Source organism: Stylophora pistillata, chromosome 4, assembly GCF_964205215.1.
Source record: "Stylophora pistillata chromosome 4, jaStyPist1.2, whole genome shotgun sequence".
NCBI lineage: Eukaryota > Metazoa > Cnidaria > Anthozoa > Scleractinia > Pocilloporidae > Stylophora > Stylophora pistillata.
Window position 1 is genome coordinate 41,647,938 of NC_142522.1, and position 12,166 is coordinate 41,660,103.

At 38.3% G+C, this 12,166-nt stretch overlaps 2 protein-coding genes across 10 annotated transcripts in view; one reads left to right on the forward strand and one right to left on the reverse strand.

Moving 5' to 3' along the window:
• Positions 1-12,166, forward strand: part of LOC148733788 (uncharacterized) — a 270,303-nt gene that overhangs the window by 150,863 nt on the left and 107,274 nt on the right. The gene's annotated exons all lie outside the window — the stretch shown is intronic.
• Positions 675-8,012, reverse strand: LOC148733794 (uncharacterized). Of its 6 annotated transcripts, none has more exons than XM_088756000.1 (5): positions 7,962-8,012; positions 4,655-4,890; positions 2,927-2,962; positions 1,589-2,765; positions 675-1,182 (listed from the first exon to the last, which is right to left on the reverse strand). In XM_088756000.1, exons 2-4 carry the CDS (start codon positions 4,699-4,701, stop codon positions 2,270-2,272), a joined length of 579 nt encoding a protein of 192 aa, XP_088612126.1. In that variant the 5' UTR covers positions 4,702-4,890; positions 7,962-8,012; the 3' UTR covers positions 675-1,182; positions 1,589-2,269. The 6 variants fall into 6 exon arrangements, 3 of the variants coding, with proteins under 3 accessions (XP_088612126.1, XP_088612125.1, XP_088612124.1); XM_088755999.1 differs by lacking the exon at positions 7,962-8,012 and adding an exon at positions 5,276-5,628; XR_015999672.1 differs by lacking the exon at positions 7,962-8,012 and having other exon boundaries at positions 1,585-1,656; positions 4,655-5,077.

Sequence of the window (12,166 nt, forward strand, 5' to 3'; positions counted from 1 at the left end):
ATATTTCATCATATTTTGCTGTTTTAGACTTTTTTTTCCCTTTAAGTAGACGCATAGCTGCTTCAACTTGGGCTTTCTATATCGCACATCTGGAGTTATCTTTAGGAGACTGCCCTGTTGCCATTGTTACTGTCGTTACGAAATTTTTTCATTTCCAATCATGAATAAGTCTACTTGTTTTTATTTTTGCCTGCTGGAGTGTAATGAATGTTGTTATGGTACTAGACAATAATCAAAATAATAGGAGTAGGTTCCTACAGGTGCTAAAGGTTGAAATTGAAGGGCTTTTCAATGACTTTGCCAAGTTTTAGATAAATTGAAGGACCTCTTTTGGAAAGGTTTGCATAAGAAAGTTTAAAAATTATTTAACATTATTTCTCAGCTTTTCTATTAAAGTACTGCAATTTTTTACTTGAAAATTGTTGAGAAAAAGCATTGCAAAAATCAAGTTCTAGTCCTCAAATTCAAGTACTTTCAAGACCTTGAATTTGTAATTTTTGAATTCAAGCATCTTCAAAGACTTTCAAGGCTTTTATGAACTATGAGTAGGTAATGTACTTGCCTTTAACTGCAAGGAGAAGGGAATTTTTTATCTATTATTGATATCGAATCAAAGTTTGTTGCAAAATGTTCACCCAAGGGGAGTTTTCACAAATCAGTTGATTGAAGCAATATTACTTTTCAATAGTTCATGTTGTTTTTAATAGAAAAATGTCTGAATATTGAATATCGCTGATGGCCACAACAAGAGAAGTTGTACTATTTACAGTTTTAGTATATTCAATTAGAGGGATTTGACTTTCATTAGATACCAAGAGGCAATACACATATTTTGACCTTTTAGTGGGTTAAAAATACATGTCATAAAAAAAGAACTGAAAACCTCATTGAAAACCCTGTGCATTCATTATTATATCTTACAAGATTTTCAAGAACTGATTTGCTATTAACTGAATCAGACATTGTTCCTTCACTGTAATCACTTTTAGGATCTAAACTTACTTAATTTAATTCAGATGGTTCTTATTATCTCCCTTTTTTTTTTCCATGCTACAATAACTATTTTGCATAAGTCAGCCAGTACATGTCGATGATTTTTTATTAATATTCAAGATTTATTTATTTAACACATGATAAATATCATTGGTTTGCATTTCTGTGAATTCCCATCCCAGTCATCAACTGTGGAAGAGAAACAAATACAAAGAGTTAGGTGTGAATTTTGAGTGAAAGTCAATTTAAGATGACAGGCATGGGTAATAGAAAGATGAAACAATCTTCAACTAAAAAAGGCCTTCTAGATGGATGATTTGACTTCCAAGAGACAAGAAGGAACTCTAGGCCAAAAATGATAAATAAGGTAAACACAGAAATGGCAGTGATTATAACCATGGCAAGGAAGGGAATTAAAGAAAAAGGAGAGGAAGTTATGAACTAAATCAACTAACTTGTAAGAGAAAGGGCTGACAACTTGGCGTTTAGTATTCTGGTTATTTCCTTTTTTTTTTTTGGGGGGGGGGGGGGGGGAGGAAAGGTGGGGCATGTTACCTTAAAATTCCACAATAGGATTTAAATCATTCACACCTACCACCTCTATTCATTCACAGGTTCATTGTTACAATGTAAAGATCCATTACTTGACATCAGAAAGTTGTACTGGGGAAAAAAAGAGCAAAAAACAAGTGGGAGTATGTCTTTCTAATGACAGAAAGACATACTCCCACTACAACTAACCCTATTTCAGAAAATTTGGCTGAAATAATTTTTTATTATAGCAATACCAAACATCTCAGTGAGTCAACCAGACTCGTTCTCAGCGAGAAAACTAGACTTATTCTCAGCGAGCCAACCAGACTTATTCTCAGCGAGCCAACCAGAATTATTCTCAGCGAGCCAACCAGACTCATTCTCAGCGAGCCAACCAGACTTATTCTCAGCGAGCCAACCAGACTTATTCTCAGCGAGCCAACCAGACTTATTCTCAGCGAGCCAACCAGACTTATTCTCAGCGAGCCAACCAGACTTATTCTCAGCGAGCCAACCAGAATTATTCTCAGCGAGCCAACCAGACTCATTCTCAGCGAGCCAACCAGACTTATTCTCAGCGAGCCAACCAGACTTATTCTCAGCGAGCCAACCAGACTTATTCTCAGCGAGCCAACCAGACTTATTCTCAGCAAGCCAACCAGAATTATTCTCAGCGAGCCAACCAGACTTGTTCTCAGCGAGCCAACCAGAATTATTCTCAGCGAGTCAACCAGACTTCTTCTCAATGAGCCAGACTTACAAAGTCCAGTATCCTCAGCAAGTCAAAGCCCAGTATCCTCAGCGAGTCAAAGACCAGTATCCTCAGCGAGTCAAAGACCAGTATCCTCAGCGAGTCAAAGACCAGTATCCTCAGCGAGTCAAAGACCAGTATCCTCAGCGAGTCAAAGACCAGTATCCTCAGCGAGTCAAAGCCCAGTATCCTCAGCCAGTCAAAGACCAGTATCCTCAGCGAGTCAAAGCCCAGTATGCTCAGCGAGTCAAAGCCCAGTGTCCTCAGCGAGTCAAAGTCCAGTATCCTCAGCGAGTCAAAGACCAGTATCCTCAGCGAGTCAAAGACCAGTATCCTCAGCGAGTCAAAGACCAGTATCCTCAGCGAGTCAAAGACCAGTATCCTCAGCGAGTCAAAGACCAGTATCCTCAGTGAGTCAAAGACCAGTATCCTCAGTGAGTCAAAGACCAGTATCCTCAGCAAGTCTAAGAGCAGTATCCTAAACAAGCTAAAAAGAAAGCATTTAATTTGGGGCCAGTCAAGGTATATGGATCCTCCACAAGTGATAGCTTTAGATTTGCAGCAAATTTAATTCCATTAAACACTATGAGTCTTAGTATTATAAGCAAGTTGAACTATAGATACAAAATAAGGGACAATCATACTAACCTTTGGAATAAAGCTCCAGGGGAATTGTCCAAATTTCTGTAAAAGAACAAATATGTTAGCCAAGTCACTGGTACCACTAAATGAGGAAAAAATCTAAATGAGAGTGAAAAGGAACCATTGAGTGCTGTATAATTTTTTAAATATCACCCTGAACTTTAATCAAGTGGAAACTATTTTAAGAAGTTGATTCTGTTTGCTTTACTTGCCTTTCATAAAAAAATAGCTGTTGATAATGGGTGCATAAATACTCCTTTTCTGAATTTTAACCTTGATTTCAATGTTTCCCATCAGCGGAGAGAGTGATCTCAGGATAAACAATGTTCTTCCTATTTTAAAATTTATAAATGAACTCTTAACATATTTCCAAGGTTGTGATAATTCCACTACCTAATTGACTTGGCAATTACCTGGTTTTTGATAATACATTTTTTACTAAGCCAAGTCATCTCCTACCTCTCCTGGGCTGGATATTCAAGCTCTTCCCCTTTATAACTTGGTTATGCAATATGGTTAAATTACTACAGATTGCTAAAATTTCTGTGCCTTTTCTCCTGAGCGAATAAATACGAAATGGAAAGTACAGAAACATATCTGCCTTCTGAGTTGTTTCAATTCTTCATAATGCATGAGATAAATGAATGAAGATCCATCAAAATCATAACCTCCACGCATCATGGCTAATGTGGCATTACATTTCTATTTTTCTTTCCTTTTACTTCATCTGGTAATTTGTCTTTCAAATGGCTCTAACCAAATGATAAAGTTCAGTGGTTGAGATTCTGAACTTGCATCCATTGTTTGGACCTCACAATGAATTACAATAATTTATAAACAATATTTGGCAAATGAAAAGGTCAACTTTTGGTTTCACCGAGGAACAGCATACGTAGATCACTGTACTTAATTCTCACCTTGAAAAAAATAAGGGGCCACCCTTACACTCGTTTTTCAAGTGAATAACCTTTTCACAGGGTCAAAACATTGAGCCCTACTGACTAAGATTGACCTAATATTATGGAAATAACAAGAAAAGGCCTTGAATCAGTTAGGAGCTTTCTTTTTAAATTGTTTATTGAATAAGAAATGTGGAGACAAATAATACCGCAAACAATGCATAATGATAGTTGCTTGGTCACGCCAGTTACTTATTAAAATTAGCTTTAATTTTTAATCCAAGAAAAAGGTAATCTTCGGAACGAACCAACATGACAGGGTTAAAAATCGATATTTTGACGTACTTGGTTAAAGTAGTTGATTAGCTTCTTCGTGTCCTAGAAAAATTCGGCGTTGTAACTGGGCCAGACTCCAAATCAACGTAAATTAAGAACGTATCCTCGTTTGCAAGTGAACTCAGTTCAAGGTCAGATCATGGGTCATCTTTACTTTCGGAACGTAGTGACACAGATTTCACTGGGAACTTTATAAAGAAAAATTTCCCAAATCCTTAGAGGAGCTGCGTTCGTTTTTGGATCCATCTCAAACCTCCAGTAAACAAGCCTGATTGTAAATAGTTATTGAATAATGAAACGCTGGGGCCAAATTTATTTAAACATGGAATTGTTTCGCGTAATTCCGCCCAAAAACCCTTTGGCTATTGGACAGGAGGGTAATCAAAACCTTTGCTTGGCATGTATGATACTGTAATAAGAATACGTGGCACTAGCTTACTTGTAACATAAGTTGAACTGTGAACTTATAAAATTCAGCTGAATTTAGTCACGTACTTACCCGACTCTCGACTCTTGCCTTGTAAACAACGTAGCAACCGGTATCATTTCAAAAGCATAGATGTGTCATCATGTAACAGAAATGGATTGTTTATGTGATGTATTCCACTACATTCTCGTTAAGCAACTTCTAAAACGACTGCCATTCTCGACACACGCGTACCATTGTGGCTGTAGCTGCTGGTTTCCTCTCTAAGCCATAACTAAGTCTAAGCTGTCACATCAAGTTGGAACACGCTGTGCTTGTTAAAAATTAAAAAAAACATCGAAGGGAGAAAAAGATAAGGCTGAAGGCGTGAACGAAGCCAGTAAATCTAAGATGTAAAATTACGACCTTGATGGCAAAGTAAAAATTTGAATGACATTGCGCTTGATTCAAGGACCTTTGCCGGCGTGGGAAAGTTCAATCTCGAGCCTGGGGGCATCTTGGCGTTTGTCAGCGGTATGACCTCAGGGAGAATGGGTTACCATAAGCGCCCAGCCTCAAATAAGCGCCCAGCCTCAAATAAGCGCCCAGCCTCAAATAAGCGCCCAGCCTCAAATAAGCGCCCAGCCTCAAATAAGCGCCCAGCCTCAAATAAGCGCCCAACCTGAAAGCCCAAAAATTAAGGTTACCTCCTACCTTCGCGGATGTCCTTCGGGAGAAAATTCGTACGCGCGCTAGTTGGAAGAAAACCCTAACAAACTAGACATCAAAACAAAGGTTAATAAATGCAATTTACGATAGAAATATAATTTCGGCGATTTTTTCACTTAGGAAGTGTCAGGAGCCGGAAAGGCGTGAAACGACCGAGTGTTTTTCTATTGAATTTATCAGGTATCGGATCCCGCGGCACGAGAAAAATGGCTGCCTAGTCTCATTCACAAGGTATCAATCAACAAAAATGTGTCAGGCTTTTCCAATATTCTGATTGGTTGTCTGGATATTCGCATCTAAAGTTAGAGTAGCGAAAAATATGCGAAGCGTTTTGCGTAAATGGACACCACGTAAAAATTATTTAAAAGATCAAAATTTCCTGACACACTTTTGTTCGTCATCATCCCGGGAATGTTTTGGCAAAATTTCACGAAAATTGGTCAAATCTACATACCTTATAAATTCGTTCAAAGTGGATGTATTCCTCTCAAAATCAAATACGAGATTTTAGCTCCCAAAGGTTTGTAAACAACTTGCGCCACACCAGGAGATTAGGGAGTTAAAGCAAATCACTACGGCTGGCGCTGCTACGGCTACCGGAAGTAAAATTGTCCAGAAACGAGTCATTGCGCATGTCAGTGGTACCCATCCAGCAGTAGCGGGAAATCCTTCTACGCGAGTGGGAAGGTTTCGGCGTAGTCTGTGGTACGTGAACTTATCTCGCTTCTTTCTTCGCTGTATACATTCTCCTGAGCAATTTTAACTATTGAAATACACTTAACATCTTTAAAAATAGCTTATCGGGAATATTTATCAAGCTTGCTGTCCCTTACCGAGTGAATCTGCCTTTATTTTTGCAGCCGGGTTTGTCGAAGGATCGAAGCAGTGTGCACATGGAGAACGCAGCGAACGCAAGGAGAAATGCGTTAGTAGAAAGTCTAACTTTTCCTTTTAAAAACCTCAAAGACTACTTGAAATTCAAAAAGCTGAAGCCGAGGAATGACGAGGGTTACGAGGGACCGTGTAGAAACTTTGCTTTGGTGTTTATAAGCTCCAAACTGGCAATTTTACAACACGTAAGCTTAAATATTTGAATTCACTCATTTACTGTGCACAGGATCGCTTAAAATTTTTTTTTCCAAACGTTGGAATCCCTTGTCCCTTTGAACGAAGTCATTTTGAGTTTTTAGACGTGCAAAAACTAACGCGAAGACGCTTAATTTATTGGTTTTAAACTTCTCAGCCGTACTAGGTTTGTAGTTCGCGTTGCTTAAAGTTGAATTTTTGCGGGCTACGGCGACGTACTCTCCCCAAGCCTCGTCAACCACTATAGCCGTAGCAGCGCCAGCCGTAGTGATTTGCTTAAACTCCCTATTATCTCGCCTCCTGAAACCGCAAACCAATGAGAAAGACGAGACCCGCCGTCAATGACAATGGATCAAGATTGTCCCGGGAAAAGTATCGTGTAGCAGTCTTTTTTTTTTTTTTTCTCGCCCTGTTGATCGTTTTGTAATGGACAAAGTCGGCGAAGAGAAAACCCTCGGCAGAAAGGGTAAATCTGTCGCATTCTTCTTTTTCTCCATCGGTTTCGTCAGATTCCAACGAAGAATCTTGTTTACAACCTTCTGTGGTGTTGACTTTAATTTTTCCGCTCTTTGCCCCAAGGATAATTGAATGCTGTCGATCTTCAGTGGATGCCAAGCTTGTCGACGGCTCCTGGCCAAACCAAGAACCTTTGTCGCTTTGTTTTGTTTTGTTTTTTCTTTTTTTTTGACAAAATGCTGCCATCTCTCTCTTCTTTGGACCTTTTTCTCTTTTTCTTTACCCAAGGACTCTTCTCTAATTTTGAGTTTTGTGTTATATCCACGAGAAAAGACTTTCTACGAGCAGATTACTTCCACGTATGAAATTTGTCAAGGGCGCGATGTAATATTCCTCCTAATATTCGAATATTCCCCCGGGGGGTTCGCCCATTTACGAGATTATGACACCTTCCTGATTTATTAACTTTTATTCGAAAATACTTTTTTTTAAATAAGTCGGACGCTTTTTGAAATTTTTAATTTTTTTTCTTTTGCAAACACTAGTTAAAAAGTGTAACTTCAATCTAGTCCCAAAACAAATTAGCCTCTGAAGGTAGGAAGTAACCTTAAATAAGCGCGCTTAATAATGATAAATAATAATAGTAATAACAATAATAATAATGGTCTCTATTGATTCAAAACAGAAAAATACAGTCCTAATGTTACAAGCAATTTGAGTTAAAAGAGTTAAAAGGTTAATAATTCCACAAAATTAAATTTACCACTTGATTACAGTTAAAAATTGTCATATAGGTTATGTCTAAAAAGTTAAACGACCAACGAATGTATTTTTAAAACGTTTACTTTTGATGCTTGTTCTGGTGCCAGACGTAGTCCGTAAGTTGTAGCTGCAGGCCTTTACAAGCGGAATAAAAAGCGACAGGGGTGATTGGCGGCCTTAGAAACCTTTTTAAAAATACTGCTGCTTCTGTAAAATTGATCGTAAATTGTGATTTCTTGTAATAAAATTCCGTTTCCAACGATCGAAAAAAACATTGTAGTGGGGTGAGGTCGGAGTCTGATGCTCCATATGGGCATATGTGAAATCGGGGAAGTACTAAGGAATCGAAAAGAAAGTCTATTTGTACCTGCTTATACTCCTCTTTACGTAGACATCTAAGGACATAGAGGCATTTAAAGTGCACCTACACCCAAAAAATTTTTTTTCGCTTAACGAAGTAAGCTTATTTTTTTGAGTATTTCTGCGAAAAAATTTTTTTATTTGCTCAAATCTTCAATTTTCTATGCCCAGTCAAAATACGGAAAATCGGCCGCCATCTTGCCCCACGACCGAGTTTAAAGAGGAATGGCTCTAGTGGGTAATGTGACGTCAAATCGAGAACACGAAAGTCTGCATTTCACACATTTTCACTTGTTTGGGAAGGTTGTAGTAGATAATTGTCCGAAAATATGCCGACTAAGTGTGTTGTAGAAGGATGTAGCAACGTGCGAAATTTGCAAGAGGGTATCGCGCTTCATACATTCTTCATACAACACACCTAGTCGGCATATTTCGGACAATATCGACGACAATCTTCCCAAACAAGTGAAAATGTGTGAGATGCAGACTTTCGTGTTCTCGATTTGACGTCACATTACCCGCTAGAGCCATTCTTCTTTAAACTCGGTCGTGGGGCAAGATGGCGGCCGATTTTCCGTATTTTGACTGGGCATAGAAAATTAAAGATTTGAGCAAATTAAAAAATTTTTGCACAGAAATACTCCAAAAAATAAGCTTATTTCGTTAAGCGAAAAAAAAATTTTGGGTTTAGGTGCACTTTAACATGTGTATTGAACCTACAATCACTCTGAAAGGTGACACCTAGAATGCTCACATAAGTACAACTAGGGATCCCTAACACAGGAGGGTACAATTCATGATTGCCTTTCAAGGACTGTAAGCTCCTTACATTTGCTGGGGTTAAATAACATTCCATTTTTTCTATCCACTCTAAGAAATGTTTGACCAATGTCTCAGACATGTCTTTAACTTTGTAAACAGGAGCAATGATATTTCAGTGAAACAGCAGCATACTAGAATAACACTGGCAGGGTATCTAAATAGATCTCTAGATCATTTATAAAAATATGGAATAGTTAGTGTCCGCTTACGCTACCTTGAGTAGTACCTTGATTCAATAATTTTCAATCAGAAGAAATATTATTGTAGCAAATTCTTTGGTTTCTACCTTTCAAAACACACGGGTATAGTTTAATTATATATGGATTTAATTGGAGATTTCTCAACTTTCTTGTGAGCAAGAACCAGAATACGGCAATTGAATTTTTTTTATTGGTTGATTGAAAAGGTGATGGACTCAACACAGAAAGTGTGTTTTTCTGAAGGGATCGATCGATGTTTTAACAGTTTTTTTTTTTTTGTCTTAATCAAATTTTTCCATTGTAAACTCCCAAACTGCCACTCGATGCGTGGAAAACATCCAACCAAAGCCACTGCACAAAGCAATGACGGGAAGATGTTTTTCATGAAACGATGGATTGCTGTTGTTCCTGCCAAAGACGTACAAGTAGATATAAGTCATTTCATTAACTTGTTTGGAATAAAAAGTAGAAAAGAAGAGATTGTAGAGCCGGTGCAAGCGAGCGGATATGTAAATGTAGAAAAGTAAGATGTCAGAATAGCATGAAATAACAAATTCAAAAAAAGAAAGTCTGTGATCATGATCAGCATCAAAGGAGAAATCGAGATGTTTTTCTTGATATGTAAAGAAAATCGCGAAAAATGGTTGTATGTTTGAAAACACAGAAATGAGGTGCGTCGCCATTCAAAGCCTTTCTCAGGCCACACTTTCAGCATCTGCTTACACTTAAAAGTAAACCGTTCTGAAAATCCATCACACCCACGTCTAGGGTAATCCGAGAAGAAACTTCAGATGTTAATACAGAGGGTTTCCTTTCATATTTATATATGAATCTTAAGCTGGCCTGTACTTCTGTGATGCACTTCACCCAAATATTAGTAAGATGTCATGGCCTCCGAAACCTACCGAGCTATGTGATAGTGCAGTCAAACTTTCAGAAGAACTAGATGCGTTTCTATACTCTAAACTGGCAACACACACACACATCTCGGCGGAATATTCTGATCGCGTGCGGCGCCTTGTTACCTCTTTTGGCCAGGACATTATTTAAGGAGTTACGGCAGGAGTACAAAAACCACCCAAGCAAATACTGTTACCGTATGCCGAACAATGTTCAACTTATCCAGATGCCACACCGATTGGGGCATGAGATCGGTCCTTTGCCTGAAACTATCAAGCCATATATCAAAGCAACACTCCCGTGGGGTATTATAAATAGATTGGAGGAGACCCTTTCTGGTGCAGGAACCAAAAAGCCAGTGGCTAGGATGGATTTAACATTTCTGTCCTTAATGAGGTTCAACTATCTCACTGGCTGTCAACAGGTATCTCCCGAGTATCGATGTGCCTGCTAATGACATGGCTACCGTTCACAAGGTTCTAGTGCAGTCTCTCAAGGTAAAGAACACGCTCAACTTAAAGAGCATCGGCTTCGTCATTGACTTAACACTGTATGCAAAGGCAAGCGAGGGACAATGGAAACAAAGCGCAAAATTGAAAGATATGGTTATGAAAATGGAAGTATTCCACACAGCATGCACCATGTTGTCCAACACTGGCAAACGCTTCCAGGATGCTGGCTTGCGGGAACTGTGTGTAGAGTGTGATGTGATAGCAGAAGGTTCTATTGCAGAAGTTCTAAAGGGACTTACTCGTGTATGAAGCCCGATACTGATAAATCCCTTGATTCCACTATTCCTGGTAAGTGGAAAAATTTTCTTTACAGAATTTTAAAAAATTAAAAATGAAAAAATGAAGCTGTAAACCTATTTGTTTCTGTACTTCTAAACATAGCAAACTTTACATAAAGTAACAAGAAATCACCTTTATAAAGTTATGTTTTTATAGACTCATGCATAATACAAATTTAACTGCCAACTGCAAGAAGAAAAAAAATCAAGGCCTTTCCCTTTAACTTTAAAGATGACAAGGACATGGGAGGGCAAAGACATGACATTGAAGAGAGGAAAACTTTAAGTGAGGGTAAGATTTAACAAACAAAATTCATTAAGTTTCATGGCTGAAGAATTTCTCCAGTTTTCTAATTTGCTCAAAGCATTCCAAAATGGGAAATTCAGGCCAATCCCGCATGACCAAAAACCTATAAACAACTGACGACAACAATTTCTTCTTACTATCCTCACAGAACCAGAAAGGAAGAAAAAGAAGACCCGAAAGAGAAGAAAGAAGAAAAATAATGAATCTCAGCAAGAAGGAAACGAAAAACCTAGTTAAAGTGTAAATGAAGTTATTAATAAGTGCAAAAATTATCATGCAATGTCTTCTATATTGAAATAGCCTTAACTTTTCTTTCAATACCTGTCAAAAAGTTATCTTTGCAAATGTGATGAGAATAAATGATATAAAGTTTTCCAATATGTATTAGTCGACTGTAATCGGGCCAGATGGTATTATTTGACAACATTTTCCAGAGGCAAAGAGGTCAACGAGCTATAATTATATGCAACTGATAACAAAAGTTTTTGTTTCAGTCATTATGGTCATTATGCACTTATCAGCGGCCGTCCCAGGGGGGGAGAGGGTGACCCCGGGGAACCCCTGGGCATTTGCAAAGGAATTTCCTAAGCCCCCTAACCAACAATAACATTGTTCAATATAAAGCTACCAATGCCCTTCCCCTGGGGACAAAGAAGTATGCTCTACTAACTCAAACAATGTAATGCTCCAAAAGAATGTTATTTGCCACAAACTAAAACTTACTTCAGCTTGTGTTTACTATACAGGGCTATACAGGGCTCAAAGTTAAAAACATCCTATGTGGCTTTTTGCCGGCGACTAACTGGAAAAAGTAGTAGTAGTAGTAGTAGTTTTTTTACATCTGTAGGTATCAATGGTAATAGCCAGTCACCATGGTAAGGATCTTTTATTCTCAAGATGGCGGCAATGGTAAAAATCCAGTGGGTGTTTTCCCATGTGTCTCGTCTCGGAGGTGCAAATGCACTTCAATGCAAAATTGGCGACGAAAGTCTATTCCCCCGTATGACCCCAGGGTCGACCCCCAGGATGGCAGCTGCTAGGTACATAATTATTAATCTCGTTATCTGTTTCTTAAAAATTCACAAACAATCACTAAATCAAAGCTCTCTTTCTTAAAAATATCCTTACCGAAGCAATCTCATCTCTGTAATAATCTAGAAAATTTTCCTAAACATAAACATGTCAGAGCATTT

Bases quoted from the DNA above. Each gene is read 5' to 3' on its own strand.
- LOC148733794 (XM_088756000.1), bottom strand. From the start codon at position 4,701: ATGATACCGGTTGCTACGTTGTTTACAAGGCAAGAGTCGAGAGTCGG. The intron at 2,963-4,654 runs GTAAGTACGTGA...GTTCTTTTACAG, and splicing joins AGGCAAGAGTCGAGAGTCGG to AAATTTGGACAATTCCCCTG. The intron at 2,766-2,926 runs GTTAGTATGATT...CTTTCTTTTTAG, and splicing joins CCTGGAGCTTTATTCCAAAG to CTTGTTTAGGATACTGCTCT.